The sequence below is a fragment of the Pantherophis guttatus genome, chromosome 2, assembly GCF_059756535.1.
Source record: "Pantherophis guttatus breed Tessera chromosome 2, ASM5975653v1, whole genome shotgun sequence".
In the NCBI taxonomy this organism is placed as follows: domain Eukaryota; kingdom Metazoa; phylum Chordata; class Lepidosauria; order Squamata; family Colubridae; genus Pantherophis; species Pantherophis guttatus.
In genome coordinates, this window is record NC_142064.1 from 248,483,157 (window position 1) to 248,508,603 (window position 25,447).

At 35.1% G+C, this 25,447-nt stretch overlaps 1 protein-coding gene across 1 annotated transcript in view; it reads right to left on the bottom strand.

The window, feature by feature from the left end:
- Nucleotides 1–1,035: 1,035 nt before the first annotated feature.
- The window catches only part of PRKAR2A (protein kinase cAMP-dependent type II regulatory subunit alpha), a 65,973-nt gene continuing 41,561 nt past the window's right edge, over nucleotides 1,036–25,447 (bottom strand). The window contains exons 3-11 of the mRNA XM_034431680.3: nucleotides 22,100–22,152; nucleotides 21,611–21,694; nucleotides 16,608–16,714; nucleotides 13,689–13,842; nucleotides 8,552–8,653; nucleotides 7,740–7,814; nucleotides 7,166–7,231; nucleotides 6,096–6,234; nucleotides 1,036–5,009 (exon numbers count right to left, since the gene is read on the bottom strand). Coding sequence (XP_034287571.1) covers nucleotides 4,876–5,009; nucleotides 6,096–6,234; nucleotides 7,166–7,231; nucleotides 7,740–7,814; nucleotides 8,552–8,653; nucleotides 13,689–13,842; nucleotides 16,608–16,714; nucleotides 21,611–21,694; nucleotides 22,100–22,152 — 914 coding nt within the window. The 3' untranslated portion in view covers nucleotides 1,036–4,875. The remainder of the gene's footprint in view (nucleotides 5,010–6,095; nucleotides 6,235–7,165; nucleotides 7,232–7,739; nucleotides 7,815–8,551; nucleotides 8,654–13,688; nucleotides 13,843–16,607; nucleotides 16,715–21,610; nucleotides 21,695–22,099; nucleotides 22,153–25,447) is intronic.

Here is a 25,447-nt window from a genome sequence, read left to right on the forward strand (position 1 = left end):
AGGACTTTGTGGCAATATTTTGTACAAATATGTGAGTTAAAAACCCACTTCCCTAATATGGCGAGAAAGAATATCAGATTAAGGTTTGAAAATCAGTGATCCTCAGTGCTGCGTCCACTGTTAATTGCATCTACTTTAATTCTCTTGGAAGTGGTGAATTGTTGTTTGGTACCTTCAAGTCAGTCTTTACTCCTGTTTACTGCCTGGATTATTCCTAAAGTTTTCTTCACAAAATTTTCAGTGGTTTGCCTTCTTTCTAGGGCTGAAAATGACTCAATTCCCAAAGGTCACCCAGCTGGCTCCATTCCTAAAATGAGACTAGAACTTACGGTCTCCCAGTTTCTAACCTTGTGTCTTAACTACCACACCAAAATGGCTCTTTTGGATTACGTTAGATGGACAACATTCTCATTTTTATCTTTTTCTCCCAGTTCACTGAAATTTTATTTCCTGCTTCCTGTGATATCATGGCAATACAAAAGTGAAGAGCCCAAGCTGAGCAGATATTGGCAGAACCACTGTTGCTTGACTTGGTCATGCTTATTATTTCACTTTACATGTCACTTGGGTAACATGAAATAATGTAACAAGAAGAAGGTACTGATGTAACATGATGCAGGCAGCAAGATCTTCAACCACCTCCTAATGTCTCCTTGAAGAGTCTTGCTTGTGTGTGTGTGCGCATGTTTTTGAAAATACAGTATGTATCTTTGGGGATAGATTGTTCCAGAGAAGGAGAGCATCTCTAGGAAGCTTCAAACACAGAGTTCCTATAGAAGGCAAACTTCTCAGTTGATAAAAGTGTCTATGAGGAAAGCACTTAAATGAGTATTTTTTTTCCATCTCAGAATAACACTGTTCTTGAGAAAGAGGTAGGATTAGAATTATTCCTACTTCTTGCACTTTGCATTTTCATTTTAGTGTTTGCTGCTTGTAACTGATTAGCAAAGCTTGATTTTAACTGCTCTTTTGGGAAAAAAATGGTAAAGGACTGCATTTGTTGGACTAAAGAAAGCACACTCACACATGCAAAACTGTAGTCAGAAAGGATGGACATGGTATGTCAGCTTTTATTAGTTGAAAGTAAAATCAAACTTCAGATCAGAATGAGACCAGTGTCTTATATGGAAGATACTCTCTTCCCATCTTGGGCAACACTACAGTGCAAGAACAGATCTCTCTGCAAACTGCTCACACTTTGAAAATAATCATGTGGCAGACGTAAAAGTGATTTAAAATATTCCGCCCCCCCCCCAAAAAAAGACAGAAAATATCCCTCCTACTTAATGCAACAGAACAGCTTATCAGAATCAATGTGTGTCCTTCTCACAGGCAAGACACATTTAAAGCTCTTAAGAGCCTTGAGGTAGCATCTTTATGCAAAATTAAAATCACCTTTTGGACCAGGCTGGAAAGCATCCACAGCAATCCACATGGTTTTAAGCTTTAGCTAGGCTCAGTAAAGATGTGTCATGCTCCTGCTAGTTTAGGGTCTAAGTTTTCTTTTTTCTGGAAGATCAAGGTCCAGCATAGCCCTACAGCCTGCTCAAGGAGAACCCACAGAAAAGGCCTCTTCAAAGGAAACATGTGCTTAGAACAAACAGAAAACATTCGCCTTACACACACAGTATTCACAAAAATAATAATAATAATAATAACTGGAGTGGAAAAGACCAGAAAACTTGCATTTTTGTCCAACTAATTTTACAAAGACATTTCAAGAAAAAAAAAGATGACAAAATGGATGTCAGGTTTTTTTTCCCCCTCAAAGCTGCACTTTCTTGTCGATTTGTTTTAGATATTTTTTTTTTCATTTTAATACATTGTGAAAATTTGTGCTGTGACATCAGTAGACATATCTTAAGAATAGGACACTATAAATTCTTCCCAGAAACCTCAAAAAAGATATATAAGTTAAAAAAGAGTCTCAGAAGACACCACTCTAGTTAGCCACTTTGCTGCTGAGTTCTCTTATTAAAGCTAGACATCACTAATTACCCTATGCGAATGAATGCTAGATTTGCCCTTAGGAAAGAATATTACACAACATTTTGAAATGATGTGCAACATGAGAAGTTAATGAAGCCAAGATAAAGGAAGGATACAAGGATGGAAATGAATTATTCATAGCTGTTCTTGCTGAAATCCAGCTGGATTTGCAAAATGAAAGGGAAATCCACAAAGGAAGGAACAGATGTTTACATGATTGCTCTAGCTTTCATTCCAAATACTGCACAACAAATCATTTTAAGTTATACATTATAAATAATTTCTACTCTGACAGATCCCAATGGCTCTTTTAAAAAATAATTTCTTTAATGCGACAATCAACCAAAAATTGAACTTGTATTAAAATCAGATGATGATAAAAGTATCTATTCCAACTAGGCCTAAGGATGGAAGTCTCAAACAATACTCACAGTAATGTCAGTGACCAACTATCATAATGAAGTGATTCGTATGACCAGTTGGTCAGCCACAAACACACATAGATAAAAATTTTTTGCATCAATTGAAAGGATAAACCCAGTTTAGGATTGTGCAAATCAGCCCTTCAATTTGTCTGCTTTCAAAATAATATAGGGTTTTCATTTAAAGCAGAACATGTATAAATTAGTACTAATTCATCCTATTCACTTCGATTTGAAAATGGCTTTGAATATATCCTCAGTTCACTTTTCCTGGATCCTTTCTTACCAATGTAGAATTCTCTTCAAAATATCCCAACCCCAGCAAGTGCTCCTGAAGATTAACTAGGTAGGAGAGATACCCCAATTGTATAACCTGTTAGATTACATCACAAAAGACACAAAAGAACTTGGGGCAAGAAATGGAAAGGAATGCCTTTGTGGCCAAAATGGTGGTTCTAGAACACATTTGTTGGGTTCAGCTGTAACTTGGCCAAGCCTTAAAGAGTTTTTTTTTTTTAAATGACTTGCTACTTATACAAGAATAAAGGCTGTACCACTTACCTTTTCTCACCAATCCCTTTTATGAGATCCAGAGCCAAGTAATAATTTGCCCAAATTGAGAAACATACATTTAAAATCTTTGGTGTAAAATCTTTACATAAATAAAGCATTTTTTCTCAGATGTTCAAATTGTAGCTAAGTTTGAATTTATATATTGGGGTGGGGGGGGAAACAAAATATGATGGCCAGGGCTTCAGTAACTTTTTCAACGGCAATGATTATAAAAAGAAAAAAAAATATTTTCAAGTGCTATCTCCTGATTCAACAACATATAAAACACTTAAATCTTAAATTAGTAACACAGAATAGAAATTGTAAAAAGGGGGTAACAAGCTCCAGGCTAAAAGGCAACGTATGAATTAGATTTATAGCATTGCCAATGGGAATTCAGAATGGCTGAATTATGTATCAAATTTTGATGGCACAATGACTAAATTTTGACTTGTTCTATAAGCTGAAAATCCACAATGAATGAAAATTTATTCCTAAAACACATATAAGATGAGAAACACTGATAATGGAATTGGCAACTGATGCAATTTCATACAGGATCAATAGCTTCTTCCCTAATAATTTCTGATGCTACATTTAGATTATTTTTATGGCAATTTTTTACATGGTTAATACTTGGGTAAAATTTAAGAGTTACTTCTTTTCAATAATTATATATAAACTGACAGCTATATGCCGATTCAAGCAAGATCTTAGAGAAATGCAGCTAAATGAATCTGCATTCAAAAAAGTGCCTCCAATACAATGTTAATTCTCCAGAGATGAGGTTATTTTCTATTATAGCTTTTTAAAAAAATCATTTTTGAAGTAAAATGCTGTTAATTTTCAAAAAGGACTTAGCAAATAGGTATTGTAGTTGGAAACTGTATATCCAATAGTTATATAATATTGTAAAGCATTACAGTATAATGGACCCCATTAGTACATAAATATTTCTTAAATTACAAAAAAACCCAACCCTTTTTTTCTTTTTTCTTTTAAAAAAAAGCATTAAAACAGATTTTGCCAATGGCAATGCTATGCAAAATCTAGAAGTACCAAGAATCTCCATAAGCAGAAATTTAAAAGAAATTTCTGCTGTTTCCCAGCAGGCCAAAAATCAGTCCAATTTAGAAAACAGCAGCAAATCTTCTGCGTAACCTTTGCGGCCCCTGAACCTCATGACCTATGATTCAAACTCACTGGAGTCTTGAAACTCTGCTTAAGACATCTCACAATTCAGCATTTTACTTCACTGTCCATTATTTATCGACCAGGTTCCATTGGAACCCTTCAGCTTTAAACAACCACACTCCCATTTCCAGAAAAGAACAAGAAAGACTCAGAACTGGTTAACCTGCTGTTCCTACAAATGTCCCATCCTTTTTGACATTCAAATCCAAATGTATCATTATTAAAATCAGATTTTGATCGTGTGAGGAAAAAAAAGCTGTCAACAAGAAGGTAATGTTAAGAAGGGAGCTATTTCCAAGTGTAGGAACAGCCACCAACCATCCAGATTTCTGATTTCAAAGTTTGTTCTTCCTTCCTTCCTTTCTTTTTTTTAACAAGAACAACAAATTGGCTGCTCCATTTCTTTAGTATCAGGCACTTGAATTGTTGGGAGAAACATGCCATTCTGAACCAAGCAATGTGAAAAGAGGATTAAGAGACTCAGCAGTAGGCTAGGTCTAATAACAAAATTTCAGCAGCAAAGCGGAGGCCTGGAGTGAGCCCTGAACCCTCCAGCTATGCTGAGACCTGCGTAGGTTTCTTTTAAAAAAAATGCCCAAGAAGACACCAACAGCCACTGTCCCGTAGTGTCCTTTTTTTCATTTGTGTGGTGCTGCGCTGTTACTAATAGGAGACTTTTCTACGTCTTGAACTGAGAAGGCATCAAGGCACTTTGCGCCTAATTGCCTGGATTGATCAGGTCCATGCTTGAACCAAACAAAGCCACCAGCTGCTCTTCATAATGTGTTATATTCCTCTTCATAATGTCCATGCAGGGCCCAAGTAACCGCTCAAATGCTTGCACATCCATAACTGCACAGAAATACAGAGAAATGTGAACAGAAATTTTTACATTAGTTCCAAGGAAGCTGCCAATCCAAGCTCTTTTTTAAAAAAGCAATGAAATAAATTACCCAGAAAAGCAGAAAAGAAATCCTTGGAGAATGAATAAATGATTTTATTTTAAGATCCCCAACTCCAATTGACTCTGAGCAACTGACAATTGAAAAGCAAGAAAAATAAAAACTTGAGAAAGCTATTGTAGATATTCAAAACAGAGCAACAAACAGAGCAAAACTGAAGAAAACAACCTATGGGGGCTCAGCACCCCAAGGCCTAGGAAAACAGCCAGATTTTTAAGGATTTTTGGAACCTCATAGGATGGGAATCATGCAAATCTAGGGGATATTTAATTAAATGGAATTATGAGTGATGGGACAAGAATAACAACTGGCTTTTTTTTTTTTTTTGGCATACACATATGCCTTAATGTGACCAAAGAGAATTTTTAAACACCTGATTTTGCCATTATTACAGACTCAGTAATTCAGTTATTTACCTTTAAATTAGAGCAATCACAAAATAGTCCCAGAAGTAAGAATTCCCAAGGACAGAGGAAAGAATCTTGGAAATATTATACTAAATGCTTCCCTTCACTATCTTTGAAGTAGATAGTATTACAAGATCTGCAAAGTCCAAACTTATAGAATTTGTCATTATGGGCTATTTAATTACAATACTGGATACTTGGAAATTTAGTTCAGTAAGGGAGAAGTTGCAACTTCTCACTTCCTTTTAACCTTCCTAGAAATTTAAGTAATAATGGAAACTCCACACAGTACGTTATTAATCGAGAGATCATAAAATGCTAATATGCTTTGAAATATAAGGTGCTAATAGTGGGAGAAAAGATTTCTTAAAGTTTCATGCCAATTTTCTAATAACCAAGTACCAAATACAGTATACATTCAAGGGATTCTTGGAACCATGACCGATTTGTATCACAAGTGAAGAAGCCATTTGAAACAAATGATGGATTCAAACAGAACAGTATGGAAGGCAGAACCAACTGAATCAAACTCTAATAGTAATTATGACAAAGAAAAACAGAGTCCTTACCTAAACATTTGACTACCCCAACAGCATAGGCAGAGGCTGCTCTTGGTTTGTTAGTAACAAGTGCAAGCTCTCCAAAATACTGTCCTTTTTGACATCGAGCAATCTCTACCTCTTGGTTTGCATCTTTTACCGTCACGGTCTACAACAGAAATTCAAGACACAGAATTGATTATTTGCTGACAAACTGTTACGAAAAATATTTCACCTTCCGCATAATCCTGAGATTAGCTGAGATTGTCCTGTTGCATATCTTTCAGAGGTCACATTAAAGCTTGTATGAATTAAATCCTTTGGGGTTATGATCCCTTTATTGCGAAACACTCTCCACAAATAAGGTTATCCAGGAACGTGTGTCCACATTAGTAAATGAATATGATCTAGTCCTGACTTCTTGACAGGTAACCTGTTCATAGGATATTTCTTTTGCCAAGTCAAGAAATGAGTCCTAAAAGTGCACACACATCTTAAGCACTTCTTAAGCCAAACATTTTCCAGCAAAAATTCATTTGCAAAGACAATTTCATTAATGAAAAATGTAAGTGATCTTTCTAACTTAGTGTCCATTAGATGTGTTAGGAACGCTACCCAAAAATTCATAATAAATGTGATCGCTCACTATAACTAGCTAGAAAAATCTAGGAATTATAGTACCAAAATAGCTCAAGGAAACCAGATTATATAAAGTATAAATGGATTTACAATAAATTAAAGAAAACATATGCAGGATGAAGCTCATTACTAAATTAACACACACTCTTTTCCAGGCTATGTTAAGAGCGCATTTAAAACATAACTAAGGGGCTTTACAGAATAAACTTGATATTCCCACTTAACAGGATTAACTTCCCATCTCATTGCAACTCTGTTTCCAAATCCTATCTTAAGCTTCCATAATTGTTCACTGATCTATGGTTTCGTCATTGGGCATCTCCATCTTTCTTCCAAGATAATTGGAATGTGACACAGTAAGGACTATTTTCAGGAAAGATCCCTTAACTTTGTCAATTCAATGAGACATATTTAAAAATATTCTAAATTTTAACCATCATACCAGAAATAACTGAACTCACCTTGCTTTTAATCATGATCTTTACTTCACCAGATTCTACAATGAAAAAACTCTCCGCCTTATCACCCTGTGACAACAAGATTACAGATGTCTTTGGATTTTCTGAAGTGTTGATCAAAATCAATTTCAAACAAAGTAATGTAATTTCTGAGATTGAGCTAGGAAAAGCATACAGGAGCACAGAGAAAAGAATCTATGCCACCTAATCTAAGATGTGGAAATATAAATGAAAATTCGGACAATATTGAAATATTTCAATGGAGAAAGGAGATCCAAATATAAAGGTCACTGCTGCTTTAGAAAATTATGGCATACTTTCCAAATATTGTTTGAGCAATCCTTTTGATTTTGAAAAGTAATTACTATATTCTGTATTCTAGAATCCAAATAATAATACAGAATATAAATTAACAGTTCTGTACAAAGTACAAACTGTAAAATATTTTTTACATTTTACAAAACATTCTTTGCAATCCATTTTTAAGAATTCTATTCTAATTCTGCATATCACTGAATTCTTAACTATCTTCCAAATCCAATATATTTAGCAAAGTGGGAGAACTGCACTTATATACCTGAGCAATGATGCGTTCTCCATCTTGATATGTCTTTTCTCCTATTACATCAACAATCTTCATTCGCTCAGATGGCTGCAACAACAACAAAAATGAATTTAATATGCCCTGTCCCTTTCTTTGGCATAATCTATTTCCACAGTGCAATGGAGGTTGCACGTTTCATACTAACTTTTATAATCATGCATAATTTTACCCTGAACTTCTATATTCTGTGGATGCCATATACTTGCTTTTTTCCATTCATATCTATCCCCATGTCACTCTTACTTTTTACATACATCTCAACCCAAGAAAATGGACACATTATTACTCTGGTCCTTTTCAGAGGTGTGTGTGTGTGTATCTACTGAAGAGGAACAGCAGGGGGCGGTTCCATCACCATTAGTTCTAGAAGCTAATCCATTTCTTCGCTTTCATTACTAAATTAATTAGCAGAAGGATGATTACAGCCTAGCTTGTACTCTATGATAACTTTCCTGACTGACAACTAACTTCATATTGCCATATGTTCCATATAAGCTACCACGATGTAAATTCCCAATGTAAAGAAACCAGTTTAGATTATAGAAGCCAACTGCCATATAGCAAGACTCAGTCATATATTTCTTGGCAGACTCAGAGAAAAATACATATAGAGTACCAGCCAAATCTGTCTGAAGAGCTTACTGAAAAACCTATCAAGATTATAAAGTCCCGTAATTGCTGTCATAGATGCTTTCCTTAATCCCTAACTTCCTCTTAAACATTTACAATGCTGAGGAAAATCTAATTAGACATGCTTTCCAGTTCATTTCCACAAAGTACTTTACCTCCAGTGACTTAAGAAGAGGTACTGATTCAATAAATAATTCATACGTTCTCCTTTTCCTTGCATTATTTTTCAATATAATTCTTCTGAATGTTACACGATCCTTCAAGAAATAGAATGAAAAAAATATTTTCTTTGGTTATTTTTGAGCTAATCAAATTAGAACATCAACACAAACAGAAAACATACCTATATATACAATAACAATGGCCTTTTTTGTATGAATAAGTAGCATATTATCCACTGGTATTAATACTACTAATTTTTTAAAAAGGTCTACATTAATCTAATTCTATATTTCAATAAATCTCCAAGTGAACAGCAGCTGAGATAACCTTTACAAGGAACAAAGTTAAATATAATATCTTTCTGTAAATTTAAATGCATGCTTACTATTTACACGAAGTTGAAAGATTCAAAATTTTAAAAAGGTGCAGAAGCTTCAATACCTTTTGGTCAATATCTTCTAATATTTCCTTTGGCAAAAATAACAAGTTCAAAATATAGGCAACTAAGAATCTTTCTCTTCTTGCCTTCTGTTTGAGATGTGTATATGTAGAGCAGAAGGACTTTTACGTATGTTTGCCACCTTGACATTTATAAGAAATAATAAAGGTGGAATAAAAACATTTTTAAAAAGCACTTGCACATCAGGAAAATAATATGACTTAATGATCTCTCTATTATCAGTACAGGCTGTTTCTCAGGACACCTATCTTTTAACTGGATTTTCTCCCAAAGATTGAGGAATAGAATTTGATCTTTTAACTACAGAAAATAAACCAAAGTACCTCACACAATATTTAAAGGATGACAAGCATGCAATGGATGTAATTATGCAAATGCTACAATTATGCACTTGCACTAAATATTTGAAGTCAAGGCATTTGCATAATCACATCAACATGTGTCATTTGCCTCACTTGACCTCTTGGAAACCCCAATGACCATTTGCCTTAAACCATCAAGGAAATCTTGCTCACTTAAGTGCATATTAAACTTGACAATAACTACTATAGTCAGTATTGATTAACTTGGAGAAGGGGAGGTTGTAGTCCACCAGAGACTGCTGGATTTCAAGCCAGCAAATCCAATAAACAGGTGATGAATCTAGCCATTTCTGGGGATTATGCATTCCCCATTCTGTTATTATTCAGTTGTAGGACACTTCAGGAAATCAGTTTTAAAAAATGCAGAGCCAAATAATTTAATGCTGTTTACATCAAAATCTTCTGACAACTTGAGGAGGAGCAATAATCTGAACTGACACAGTGCTGATTCTGCATAGTAACTCCAATGTTCTTTTTTTTTTTTTTTGCAAGACTGTTTCCATTAGATGGCAGCAAATGATCGAGTTGATTTGAGATTGTTCAGATCCTGCACAAGCGTCAAGATCAGTTTTACATGTGTACAACTGCCAGTGTAACTTGTAACATTTCAAATGCCATGGCAATATTATTTTTGTTCTAAAGTACATACTGTATCACTTGTGCATTGCAATCAGGAAAATTGTATAATCATTTTCCTATGGCACCAAAATAAGATTCCATTTATTCAAGTTTATACCTATGTAAGAAAATCTGCCCATAATGTGCTCCAGACTTAGTCCTCACTAATCTGGAATATTTTTATTTTATTGACTGCTTATCTTTAAGTAAAATATCCTCTGAGAAGTGATTCTCCACTGAAATGGTAACTATTTCAAACATAATTCTGAAAGCCTCCGTCTCACTTTCAATGTTCTCTTTGCATGCTTGTCATTTTGATCAAGGAAAAATACCTATATTTCCCGATTCAACCAAAACTGTAAATAAGACAGCTTTTGCAATGTTTCTAAGATGCTATGCTTCACATGCAGTTAGAAATACTTATCAAATAGGAAGCCATAGATAAATTCCTACTTTGTGTGGATACAAAAAGCCTTAAAAAAAATCACACTTTAGAATTTGGGACCAAGATTAGAAAGATCCAAATCTCGGTCAAACACTAACTCTTCCTACAACATAAATTATAGGGCTGTTGTTATAAGGATGAAATTGGAGGAGGGAAGTGTTTATCAGCACTATGCATACTTCAAAATGATTTGGGAAAAGCATTTTGGGCACCATGTGAGCAGAGCACAGGACCTTTCGCTCAGTCATTAAAGTTGCCATATATTTTTTTCTGATTTCTGCACAAAGAAGATGATATTGTTTTAATGAGCAGCATCAACTTTTTAAAATTTAGATGCTAACTTTGCAAGAGGTCTCAAGCACATCTTTCTTACCATTTTCTAAGCATTTAGAACCATAGTGTTGGCAACAGCTTTAAACTCCTGAGAACAAGGAAATAATCTGCAGTGACTTTACTGGGATTATAGAAAATTGAGATTCAGTTTCTTGCTTTGCCAATTTAGGCTCATAACAACTTCAGTGTGTATACTATAATGTAATGTGTAATGACCTCTCATTTAAATGTCAAGCCTTTTCTACCACCTCTGTCATATAGAGAGGTCATTACATATTACATTATACTATACACACTGAAGTAGTTATGAGCCTAAATTGGCAAATCTTCAAAAAACAAGACAAAGTAAGTAAACTAAGATAATTGTGAAGCAAACAAAACATTGATAAAAGAATCTCTGGAATGTTGAAAATGATATTGATGATTATGTGGAAATGGAAGTATAGTTACAGAAAAATATCAAACTCATGAACTATCAGATGGTTTCTCTACTACATTTGGCCACTAGTTCAACATGGAACAAACTGGACCTAAAAGTGTTTCATGTATTTTTAATGTAATTTTGTTACATTCCATCAGGAATGTAGGTGTTAATTTTTACTTTCACACATTCTCACAACCACCTCTGATCTATATAGGTTACCCTGAAAGACAAGTGACTGGCCAAAATCATCTACAGTCATAAGCACCATAACTAGTGGCAGTCTGACCCTATTCCAACATTCTGATCATTACCTTTCACTAGTATCTTCCATTTATAATGTAAAACAAAATAAAAAATATTTAACTCTACTCTGATCAGTTAAGAGAGATTATTATCATTCCCATGATGTAATGATTCTGATGCTGAGCAAGGTGTAGGTGGACTCCGGTTCTACTTTCTTAGAACTAATTTTACATGTGGCATAGCAGAATTTGGCCAGAGAAAGTACTTCATACCGATCTGATAATAATAATTGTATGTAAAAAAGATCAGTGTTTCCCAGATATTTTATTAGGCTAGGTTTTATTAATTGACTCTGTGAGTCCTCATAGAAGATGCAGGATGTATAGCAGAATGTGAGCTATAGTTTTAATTGCCCCTTATCCAACATCTCAGCTCATATGGTTTTGTTTTGTTTTTTGCATTGGCCCTCCAAAACTCTGTGGGAAGTCCTGCTAGATGATCCATGCAAATTGCATTGTCCTTTGTGTGCTCATCCATAACATCCATACATATCCATTCCCTTCTGAGGCAAGCAATGTTATGCAAAGTGCAGAAATGGAGTAAGAAACACTGAACTAAAAATTTAAGTGTGAGTTAAGAAAAATATAACAAAATACAACTAAACCTATTTACCATTCCCTATACCTCTCCATCCTTGCAAACTATCCTTGCTTGCAAACATTCCTCCTTTCCTCTTTACATTTCTCACATTTTACTTATGGAGGGTTTTTTCAGCTTCATCCAACTGACTTTGTCTTCTTCTCCCTCTTGATCAACCCTAACCCTAACCCTCTTCTCATATATTTATTTTTCAATTTAATACTAATTCATGCTCTCCATATAACCAAAATGCCTCAAGGTGACTCTTCCATACCAGTCACTCACTTTTGAATTCAATACATATTAATTCATTCTTGATCTGATCACTTTTCTTTTGACAACATATTTTTCGGAGTATAAAATGCACCAGAGTATAAGACACACCAAGATTTCAAAGAGGAAAACAAGAAAAAGAATAAGTTTTGGCTTCCGTGCATCTGGTTTCTGCCCTCCCCGTCCCCCAGGAACACTTTGCAGGCCTCCCAAACCTTTTGCCAAAAATGGAATGTGCAAAGGGTTTGGGAGGCCTACAGAGTGCTCCTGGGGACTGGGGAGAGCAAAAACGTGACGCATGGAGCAGTGGTGGGGTTAAAAATTTTTTTACTACCAGTTCTGTGGGCGTGGCTTGGTAGGCGTGGTATGGTTTGGTGGGTGTGACAGGCGAAGGATTCTGTAAAATCTCCATTGCCACCCCACTCCAGGGGAAGGATACTGTAAAATCTCCATTCCCTCCCCACTCCAGGGGAAGGTTACTGCAAAATCCCCATTTCCTCCTGATCAGCTGGGACTCGGGAGGCAGAGAATAGATGGGGGTGGGGCCAGCCAGAGGTGGTATTTACCGGCTCTCTGAACTATTCAAAATTTCCCCTACCGGTTCTCCAGAACTGGTCAGAACCTGCTGAATACCAACCTCTGGCGTGGAGGCCAAAACCTATTTTTTTTCTTGTTTTCCTCTTTAAAATGGAGGGTTTGGGAGGCCAAAAATGAGCCTGTTTTTGGCCTCCCAAGCCCCCCCCCCCCACATCACATTTTTGCCCTCCCCAGCCCCCAGGAGCACTCTGCAGGCCACCCAAACCCTCTGCGCATCCTGTTTTCGTGAAAAACAGGCCTGTTTTTGGCAAAAACAGGACACACAGGGTGGAGTTTCGGGAGGCCAAAAATGGCTGTATTTGGTGTATAAGATGCATCAACATTTCCACCCTCTTTTGGGGATGGGGGTGAGAAGTGCATCTTATACTCCGAAAAGTATGGGTACACTTAAGTATCTCAATTCTACTGGATTCAATCTTAGAATTTCTGCTCTCTCTTCCATATAACAAAGCAGCATGGGCTTAAATATCACCATTTTTGTGGAAATCAGGGTTTATCTGCACGTCTGCAACTTTTTTCTTCTATTTTACTATCTTTTTCATCTTTCTTCCTTCTGCTTTTTACATGTCCCTACAACAGTCACATTTGGCTAAAAGCAAATAAAACTTTGCTAGTAATAACAAGGCAGGAAGCTAAGAGAAATCCGCATGTTTCAATATACTGACATAAATGATAATAGAAATTGTGTTTGTGTAATTCAAGACATATTGGAAGATTTCCCACAAATAAAACTTACCAGTCCCCAAAGGGCCCCTTCTGTGGTGGCAACAATAGTTGCAGCTCTAGGAGTGTTATACATCAAGGCGAGTTCCCCAAAACTGCCATGATTATCGTAGCGACCAACACAGCGAGTTTGGCTTTCTCGTGCTACAAAAATATCATATGATCCCCTAGAAAGATGGGAAAATAAAAACCCAAGGCATTAGTTCAAATGCAAAGCACTAATAAAAGCTTAGTTTAGTAAAAATAGTAGTAGTTTATTCTTTAAAGTAAAAATAAAACAAAACATTTCCATCTGGTTGGAGCAGAATATGCCGTCAGAATATATCCCTATTTCCTACCAAACACTGCCCATCCACAGTTCCCATCTTTTCACTGAATTGATCACTATAGGGCAAGCATAGCTGAGAAAAAGCAGAGTTCTTGGCTTGCAGAAATGACCACCAAGTAAGCTTCTAATCTATACAACTAAATTGAGGTTAATTCCCTTCCACTGTTTGCAATAGGGGCAGATGCATCGAACTGCTGGCGGGGTGTGGGGGGGATGGGCGATCTGAGAATAGTGAAATAATATTTTTCATTTCTTTCTCTTTCTGTTGTTCTAAATGCCTCACAGGTTAAAAATTATAAAAGCCAATGGGCCTGTCCTGCCCATATTTTAATTATTTGAACTTAAGCATTATGTTTTTACAGAAAGATCTGCAGAAAGATATTTTACTATATAAGTGATTCTGCCAAACTTAATTTTTTCCTCAAATGATTAACCTGTCCAACTACCTATCTTCATTCAGAAACTTAGCACTGATTATCTGAAGAGAAAAAGGGGACCAGTCTACAGCATTATTCTGGTTTTCTCAAGACAGAGGTATCATTCAAGAAACACTTGTTAGGAATTATTTTTTCCTCTGTTTTCGTAAGATTCCTTGGCTTGTACATCTTTAGAGATATATCAGATCACATTTTTCAATCTGACAGTTTTATATGTGTTATATTTTCCAAGGTAGCGTGAGGATAATAGTATTCTAAAATGCACTTCATAAAAAGAATTAATACCAATCACAATAAAAAATAGTATTTTCCTTGTGCTTTAAAAAGTGGAATGAGAAAACAATTTTTGGAGGCTTTTAAGAAATAACTTTTGTTTATATATAACCTCTTTATAAGATGCCTAGATAATTTCCAGAGCTGTCTAGCATAAATGAATAGCTTCTAGATAACCCTGCCTTGTAACAGTTTTTCATACAAATTTTATTTGTATTTTATTATGATCGAAATAAGATTCGGGGCTAAAGAAATGAATACATTTTAATGCTTATGCTGGTGGGAGATCACATAGCTAAATAAAACAGTACATATTATATCAGAACTATTAGCAAACTAATAATTCAGTTTTTTTCATAATAAAGTTCTATGGGTAAAACATATACACAATCTCAACAATATCAGAAATGAAAAACTACTGAATGAACCCAAGACTAGGCAAAAACCTGACTGTTGTTGAATATGCCTTTAAAATGTATGCTTAAACAGCAAGAAGCAAATTCCTATGGAATAACTTCTATAAACAGGCATACCAGACTTGGTGAAAGAATGGTTCCCAGAATAACATAAACAGGATTCTTGTAAATTCAGCCCAGATCCTAAAATTTGTTCTTTTTTTATCTGTGTAAGATATTCAAAGGTGCTTTTAGATTTTAAATCTTCCACTTTTTTTTTTTTTTTTTTGAAAGTATTATAAACCACATCACATATTTTAAAGAAGGGATATAAACTATTGTAGCAATAAATAAAAGAAACCATGGATCCCAATAACCTGTCCAAACTGAGACAACTCAGTTAAGTTGGATTCTTCAGAATTTCACTGTAAGAAGGCATTCATTGTGAAAAGCAATGAGCTCAGTAATATTTGGGAATGAACTAGCGGAGTGTTGTGGTCCGCCGGCAGCCTGCGGAGCTGGCAGTAGTCTCTGACAGTGAGGAGGCTGGGGAGGAACATGGGCCAGTCCTGGAGTCTGGGGAAGGCTCAGATGAGGCCTCTGTGTCGGAGGCAGAGATGGGGCAGGGCCATCTGGGAGTTATGTGCTGACTCCAGAGCCTCCTGAGTCTGACGTCAGCGAGGCAGAGGAACAGGTGGAGCCTGTCCCCAGTGTGCGCATCCGCAGAGCTGCCAGTAGGCAAGAACAATTAAGACAAAAGCGGCGACTCAGGAGTAAGACTTTGGGATGATTGACCCCTCCCATAAGACATAAAGGAGGAGCAAAGGCACTTGAGCCTTTGCAGGAAGCAATTTTGTTCATGCTGGTCGGTTTAAATTCTGAAGCTCCATTTTGACTCTGTGCTCCGTGTGGCCTTGCAAAGCTAATTGCCAATTAGGTCTTTGGCAGTGTGTCAAGGGAGATAAAGATGGGTGCTTATCAGCCTTATCCCGAAGGATTGTGGCAGACTTCTGTCAGACTCTTTACAAACTATTTGTGATTCATCACAGGCTGCGAATGAACAGAATTCACAGCTATTGAAATAAAGAGGGTTTTGGGGACAAATTGTGTGCTTTTTACTGTCTCAGGAAGCCTAAGTCAGAACACAGAGCTATCTTTAACCCTTAAAACCAGTAAGCACATTCTTGTAAAACAAAAACCTTTCTACTTGAAATATTGCTTTACAAAGATGAAATGGCTATCTGTGAAATGGACTAAAGTTTTACATCTAACATCTATAAATAACTTCTATATATCAATATGGGGTTCTCATATATAATTTTCAATTGATTTCTGCAATATAAGATGGTAGTTAAAATTGTGTTCCTTTAGTAAATCTTCTTACAATCATAGCAGCTTTAGTTTGTCCTTTTTATCTGAAACTTAGAAAGTTCAGCTTCCTCATTCCTAGTTAATACAATTTAATTTAACATTTATGTCAGAAACAGTTGGCTCCTTACTCTTCAATGACATAAAAGTTGTCTCCATCATCTCCTTGGTCAATTACATGTTCCTGAGGTCGCACTTTTCTTTCAAACATGGCATCCAAAACTTGTGACAATTGTTCCTGAAAGGATAAAAGCATTTCAATTAACATTTCTTATGAGGACTAAGTCGTTCATTTATAATGCCCCAAATACTCGTCTATACCATGAGCTTTTTTAACTACAGAGAAGAGTATTTTTGAATGGGGTGCCATCTCACTTGTTCATAAATGCAAAAAACATACAAATCAAACTAAAAATAGATTTTACTTTCCTATGTCAGAAAAAACTCCCTTCTACTTCTAGGGTCTTCTAACTCCAAAGAACAAATAGAAGTCTGCCATATTAAAAAAGAAAAAAAAATGCCGAGGAATCTCAAAGCTGACCATGAAAACAGTGGCTACAATGCTATCTGTGCAGCCACTGTTCTCATGGTCAACTATGAGATTCTTGGCTTTGCTGTTTTGAAATATTTTGAAAATGTTTCAGGATAAAGTGCTAGGCAACTGATAAGCAGAGGTATGGTCTCCAAAAGATCAGTAAGTTTTGGTTATATCACATTTAGTCATCTATCTAGTGGTTTTGACAATTCATAGGGGACACATCTATGAAACTGATTTCTAGTTGATCAAAATGAGTAAAAAGCACCATTCTATACACCAAAGAAAAGTGCCAGCCCGAAAAAGTCCAGTTACACCATGAAATGCAGGAAGTACCACCTCTTGAAGAAGGGAAAGAGAAAGGGTAAAGTTCATGCCAAATGATTCAAATTCCAAAAGAGAAAAGATGGGTATTCTTTCCCTCAGATCTTCCCCAAATCTATTTCAGAGAGATTGAGACAATACAAGATAATCTCTGCAATGAAACATAGAAAACTGACAGCAGAAAAAGACCTAGTGGTCCATTGATTCTGCCTTTTGAGGGCAGAACTGCCTAATCTTTGGCAAAACTTCCTAATCAGTTCTCCTAATCACAACAGTAAAACTTAAGAAGAGCTGAAGAAGCTCACTGGATGCTTCTTGGATGCTTCAAAGAAAAATCAGAAAGTTCAGTTGCCTCTTGGAAAAGCACCTTCAGGACAGTTGTATCTTGGTGCATGAAAGTCTGCATCAAAGCCAGACTTGCTACTTCTCAGAAATGCATGTGGCAGCAAGCTTGGAAGAAACCAACAGGATGTATGATTGTTTTTACTTTTACCAGAAATTCAAGAATTCAGTCTACAAAAATCTTTAAATTTGCACATCAGCAGCATTTAGTTCTCTGAAAATAAATTTTATTACAGTTAGCAACCAATGCAAAGAAAAAAAGACATAATTACAACAAAATATCCATGTACATATAGATAAACAAACAGGTAGGCTTAAGATAACAAAAAAAATGCAGACATACCATTCATAAAACCTGTGGAACTAATCTAGTTAACTCACCCTGTAAAATCTGATCTATAAAACCTACTTTATTTGCCACTTTACAATCCTTGGTTAGTACATATAAAAATCAGTTAAGAGAAAATTGGAGGCAGGAAATAACTTTATGGCATACATTACAGAAATGGACGAAACATAAAAATTTTGCCTGCTGATATGTTTTATCTGTAAAACACTTATACTTTTCTATGGCTTCAAAGTAAAATCTCACCACTTGTGCCAAAACATTAGGGGCTATGTCCTTTAGCCTTAGAGGAAGGTAACATTCTGTGGATCTCCTTTGTAACCTTTTAATAAGTGGAGTTATCCTTCAGTGAGTGGCTTGCTCATATGAGAGGCAGTTTAGAAGAATATGAATGCATTTAATTCTTCGTAAGGTTTAATTTTAAGTCAAGTAAGAAAAGAATGATGATAGTCTAAAGGGTAGTGAATTAATATTTTATGGCAGCAGATATTATCAATCTAAACGTAGACTTTAAAATAGGCTGATTCGTGTTTTTTTTAAACTACTTTCTTTGTCAGATACTCCCTTTGAAGATTTTGAAAATACTTTAATAGAATCAAAGGCCAAGAGAAAGCTTCTTATCCTATTTCTTAAAATAAGAGAAAAATTTCAACCCCTATATTAAGGATTATAGGAATGTCAATTTCCTACTCTTATCTTGCAACAAAATGTTTCCCTTAGTATGAGGAAAGGGTTTTCAATTAACTAAAGTTGTTGGGTGATTTTTTTAAAAAACACCAAAATAAATTACTGTTTAAATCTCTGAGGTTTGGGGTGTTTAAATCTCCACTGAATATATTTAAAATAAAACACTGCTTCAAGAAAGCCAATTTTCACCTAAAAATTACTGCTTCAATTACTGAAAAGGTTATTGCTTAGATACATCCACAAGATAAATGAACAGATATTTATTCTACCTGTGTTAAAATAAAAATATAACCATATAACTTCCTTAGAGAACACTTGAAGGAGTCATCACATTGTAAGTTCAAAATTCTGGAGGAAAATATCTCAATGGTAGTAAGCATTGAATATTTGTCAACAAAAAGCAGATATTTTATTTTTTAAATGTTATTCCAAAAAGGCATTATGCATCATTTGCATATCAAATATGTAATACCTATCACTGTTTACAAGCTAAATTTTGTAGTTGTTAATGATTTTATCCACTGTGTTCTGATTGTTGCTGCCCAGAGTTGTTGAATACGAGATGGATATGAGATGGACAATAATAAATTTCATAGATAGACGGATGGACGGACCGACAGACAGATGTTAAACAAACCAGTGTTTCATTTTCTACAGGCAGCCAGTTGATACAGCAATGGGGTGATCATTTCTAGTTAGCCAGCATAAATTTTAGGACATCCTGATGGATTGAAAAAAATGGACATACCTTGCTGTTTTATAGAGAGCTCTGTCCAATTTAAATACACTGGAAAAAGGGGGGGGAAACTGGACGGTGGTTTTTATTAACATACCACCTCGGGTAAAATCAGCATGGCTTTATTCTGAACCCAAGATGTATTATTCCCATGTTTAAATATTCCCTATTCTCTGAAATGTAGCATATTAAAAAAAGGCTAAACAGGGAATTAAAACCATAATAAGCATTCCTATCAAGGCAGTTCCACTCTGCTATTGGTGATAGAATTTCAGCACAACTGAAATAGCTCTCAATGGCAAAGGGAAATGTAGGAAGCAGGAAATTAAGGCAGGATATGACTAATAAAAATATCCCAAATGAGTAGCTTTATTAAAAGATTGTTTTTATTTAGTGGTGCAAACATTTTACAATATTGTGGATTAGAAAACTGTGATGGAGTTCTTGAGTTTACATAAGAGAGTTAGAATAAGAGACTCAGAATAATTTTGCCTTAATTTTTCGAGAGAAGTACTTTGATTTTCAAGACTATATTACATTACCCTACTAGCAACAAAGATTTTTTCCAAAAAATCCAAGTAGCTTTTGTTGGACTTGCTTGCTATATCTTTTCTCTGTTACCCAATTTACCTAATACATTATTTCTTCCTACAAGTGGTATTTAAATAAATGTTACACATGTTAAATTGGTACACTTTTTATTTGTGATCTACCCAAGATTACGTTTTTCATTCATACTGATCTTTACAAACATTGTCCTGAATGTTACCAGATTTTACCATGATTACCTTTTTAATTATTAAAACCTAAAATGCTGCAGAACATGTTAAAAACAGAAGGGATTAAGTGAGAGCTGTCTAAGAACCATGAAACAAACCTGACAGCATCTTCTAAGAGAAGCAGGTGGAGGTTGGAAAGGTTAAGGACTATAGTAATTTGGCAAACTGACATTCAGAGGGAAAACAGCTCTCATTTATTCAAATCCTATCAATGGAGTTTTATCATAGTAAGTTTAGCATTGTTCATGCAGTCCTCCTGAATCTTTACTAAAAGGATCAAATTGTAACTAGGCAACCTGTACCAAAGTCACTGTTAAGAAACCTCAAGTCCTAAAGGGGTAGTAGTTTTAGACAATTTGTATTCATGTTTGCTAATTACTGTCAAGTAAAAGAACATGGCAACAGAAGAGAATAAAAATGTTCAGATCATCTTTTAACAAAGCCAAGTACATAATCTTCACTAGCAATATCCCTGGTAGATACCACTTCAGTTTTTTTTTTTAAAGAACATTTTTGGTAAAGTGATGGGCAATATTTTCACGACTGGATGCTCATTTAAATATTTCTGATTTTCTATTCTATTTATTTTCCTTATATTACCCATGCCTTTAAAAATGATTGGATTGAAGGGAGTATAAGGTAATAAAGCATTTATTCTAAAGTCCATTAATACTTTATTTAATTTGTGAAAGGAAAAGGTGGCAACAGCTGCAAGCAATGCTCAATATTACAATATGGATAGGTTAAAAAACCACTTCAGCTAAAAATGTCCTACTCTCTTATGATATTGAAAATCTTAAGTCAAGATATACAAAGTAGATACAGTGATGTAGAGTCAGCCCCAACAATCATTGCTAAGCCCATGAAATAGCTGCATGTCCTAGATTTTAGAATCACTATAGGTAGCGAGATAATAATAATAAATAATGAATGCCCTGTATCATGATTCTTAAAATGAAATCATCTGAGCATCCTAATTATATAATCATAGACACTAAGAATAAACTAATTAATAATTCGGGCTTGCTGAAGAGGAACAAGCCAGATTCCTGGATCTAGGCAACTATGAACAAGAAAGATTAGTCAAATCAGTAACCCCTTTCTAAATAAGGTAAAATTCTTTACAAATCTGGTATTTAATATACACCTGACTGATATATTAAAGTTAAATATTAAATCCTCTTCCTTTTTTCTACTGATTGTTACAAATTAAATATTCTAAAATAGTAATATTTTTAAATAACTAAGTAACTCAATTTCATCCACATGTTGGTATAGCCACACATGTAATAAATCAAGATGCTCCTGAACTTATACATTTTTGGGTTTGAATCTTCAAGTTGAAAGGTCAAATTAAAACAGTAAATATAGGTCAAGCTAATTACCTGATCTAAGTTTTTGAAGATGAGAATATCTTTACAGGCTTCCTGCAGTCTGCATCTCTGCTCATCTGTTTTTGGATGAACTACCTAAAAAAAGAAAAACCACAAAGTGGTTTAAACATCTAGACATCAACACATTTTGTTAGGTTAAACGTGTTTGGGGTTATAATTCTGAATATATTTAGGGAGAACATTTTGAAAATGTTTTAACTGTAGCAGGGAAGAGTTTTCAGTAAAGGTCTTCAGTAAAGAAGACCTCAGAAGTAAGAAAGGAAAGATCTAGCTCCAACTATTTTACTAATTAATAATACCCAATTGGAAAGCCTTCAGGAACAATTTTGAGAATCCTTTTGTATTCGTTCAAAAGTCATAATAAAGAACAAGAGCTGCCATTTCATTCATCACTTTAGTTTGAAACTTCACACAAGGAATAGGGTAAAATAAATTGCTCTTTGCATCAGCAAACAATATAGTGTGTTCAATCTTGCTTACCCTTGGCTCTGTATCTTCGTCCTCCTCATCTGGGTTGAAGGCTTCCGCACAGACTTGAAAAAGAAATATTTGTTATTCTTTTACAGGGCTGTCATGCAAAGAAAGGCAAGAACTCTGTATGGATATATTAATCAGTGCCATCTTTAAGTTCGCAAATAATATGAAAGATAGTGTAAAAGATTTAACACTTTAATGATTCAGACACTTGGTTAACTATTATTCAGGATTTATTCCAAGGTAATCAAAATAAAGGCAATACAGTGGTTCTCTGAGTTGTACCATTCTATATCACAATATGACACAACAGGCGTAGAGAACAGGATTGCTTGTGAGATTTATATTGCCTATTTGTGTGAAAGGGAAAAATAGCAAAAACCAATCTAACATATAAAAGTCAGGCACTAAGAAAATAATTTTCTTTTTTAACAAATAGGGATGTCAATATTTACACCAAGCAAATAAGCATTGCGTCAACAGTTTTCCCTGTGTGTTTTTTGGTCATGATTTAGGAAGAAAAATAGTTCAGTATACGGTAATCTTCAATTTACAACCACAACTGAGCCCAAAATTTCTGTTGCTAAGTGAGACATTTGTTAAGTGAGTTTTGCTCCAGTTTATGGCTCTTCTTGTTATAGTTGTTAAGTGAATCATTGCAATTGTTAAGCTAGTAAAATGGTTGTTAAGCAAATCTGGTTTCACCATCAACTTTGTCCGAAGGCTGCAAAAGGTCACGCTGCGGTAACCATCATAAATATGAAGCAGTTGTCAAGTATCCAAATTTTGATCATGTGACCGTAGGGATGCTGCAGCGGTCATACTTATGAAAAAAGGTTATAAATCATTTTTTCAGTGCCACTGTAATTTGAACAGTCACTAAATGAACTGTTGGAAGTTAAGAACTACCCATAGTCTATAATGGAGTCATTATGTTCAAAATTTCAGGAGCTTAACATATATATATTAACATATATTTAAAAAGGCAAAGAAGCTCTGGGCCAAGATTATGATGAAAGATTATCTGAACAAAATACAAGTTAATAATTATTTGCTTCAATGTGATCTGCGCTTGACACTTTCCCAAAGAAAAGCTGAGCAATATTTTACATTCATCAATAAATAACATGTTGGACTTTGGACAAGTGTATAAAATTTATATTTACAATTTACAATAATAAAGTGCAAAAAAAGGGGAAATACGTAGATCAGAAAATGTTAAACCATTCAATTTGCTTCCTCAATAGGAGCCTGCAAAGTTGATCAGCAAGCTCATCTGGAATTTTGAAAGCATAACATGAAATATTTGCTTTGGTGAGTGTCATTAATCACTGTTGGTTTTAAAGTGGTTTTGCTAGCCTTTAATAATGGTATGTATGACACTGACTTGACTCAACTCCTGATGAATTCATGAATACAAGCTATATAGCTTTCTTGATGATAATTCAGAAAGGTTTGCTAATGTATGCTTTCCAGGATGTATTTTTGTCAGTTTCCTAGTTTTATCTCTTAACCTGGGATCTCCTATTCAAGTCTCCTGACTACTTATGGTAGCTTTTTCAAGATCAGCTAGAATCTTAATACTGTTTTAATTGTTTTAATTGTATTATTATTCTAGGAAAGATACAAAACCTAGAGCATGAAAATACTTATTTATAATTGGGAAATGTGTTTGATCAAAACTGGGTTTGAGTTTGAATTTTCAGAAAAAAGTAGAACTCTCTACTGTATATTTGCCATATACAACCTAGGTGTAATGATGGCCTATGCAGCACTAGGAAAGCCTAATCCAATTCTACCTTCCATTTCCTTATGTAGATAATAGAATCTAGATATGTTCAAGCAGAATTAAACCCTATTGAATTCAGTGAAATGTATTCTCTTGTATATGATTTCAGTCTAATGAAACTTCTAATGAAGTCTAATAATGTTTAGATTTCAGCTTTCCCCAGTCTGATGAAGGCAGCAAAACATATCAAAAGCCATCAATGCAGTTATCTTTCACTCAGCCTAAAATCACTCACAGATTTAAAAAACAAAAAACAAAAGCAGAGAGAAAATCTTAAAACCACCTTGTATACCTTTAAAGAAAAATGTGATTATAATTTTGTAAAACAGAAAAGACAAAATATAATTAGGAAACCATGTTAAAATATTAAGACGTCAAATCATCCATTGTGGCTGATTATAAATAGGTTCTAGATCAAAATATTTATTACAGATTGATATGGCAGGCATCACCATTACGCAAAAGTGGAGAACTACATTTCGTGTAAGAGTAAAATCCAGCTTTTGATCTATTCTAGTAGGGCAGCTAATGTCTGGGTTTAGCCAAACCACAGCAAGGCCCTCCCCTACAAAAACGATCCAGTTCTCTTTGAGTGGACAGGTATACTCTGTTCTTCATGTTATCTATCATGGAAAAAATACTTCAGGTCAAACCGGGCGTTATCAATTCCTGCTTCATCCTGTGTTTGTAGTTATAATTTTGTTATACAGAATTCATTGTAGATTTTTCTTATGGAGAGATGATGTTCAGGAGAAAAAAAAACAAAATACACCCCAAAAATCCTTGATTGGGAAAAGTGTAACATGCCTCTAAATTGAATGGATCGTCCTAATGGGCCAAAGTTAGTTCCATTCCTGCCATGTAACAAGTTAGTAATAATTCATTTAATTTATTTTTGAAAATATGTAAAATTATTAACCATCACTTCAGATAAACAAAACATTTGGCAAAGTCTCCCATGAGATTTGGTAGAAAATATGGAAAAATGTAGCTTCAACTATAATATAAACAGATGGATACAGCTTTTGATCAATTATAACAGCAGTCCTCAATCTTTGCAGTTTGGTGACCCGGCGGGAGGGTGGGAGGGGAATTGGACCGTGCAAGCAGAGGGGCAGCACACATGTGTGTGTACCATGCACTTAACTGCAAATTGAGCTGTGTGCACAAACATGAGTGTGCAACGCCAGCATTCACGTGAGTCAAGCTGCGCATGCACATAGGTGGGCCATCCCGTCTCTTCACATGGTCTGATTCCGAATAAACCACAGCCCAGTACTTGAGGAATTACAGCTATATGAATGTTTGAGAATGAGTCCATGTCAAGATTGACCAGAAGGAAAAAGAGGTACCACACGGTTTGAATGTATTCAATTCTGGGCGCTACATTTTAGGGAGGACACTGAATACAGCATGTCCAAAGAAGAACAATCAAGATGATAAGCTTAGGGAAAAAATGAATGAGAAATAGTTGGAGGAACCAAATACTTTTAGCCTTGGAGAAGGGAAAACTGTAGGGAGACATGATAACTGTGTTCATGTAACTGAAGGGTTATTGTGTAGAC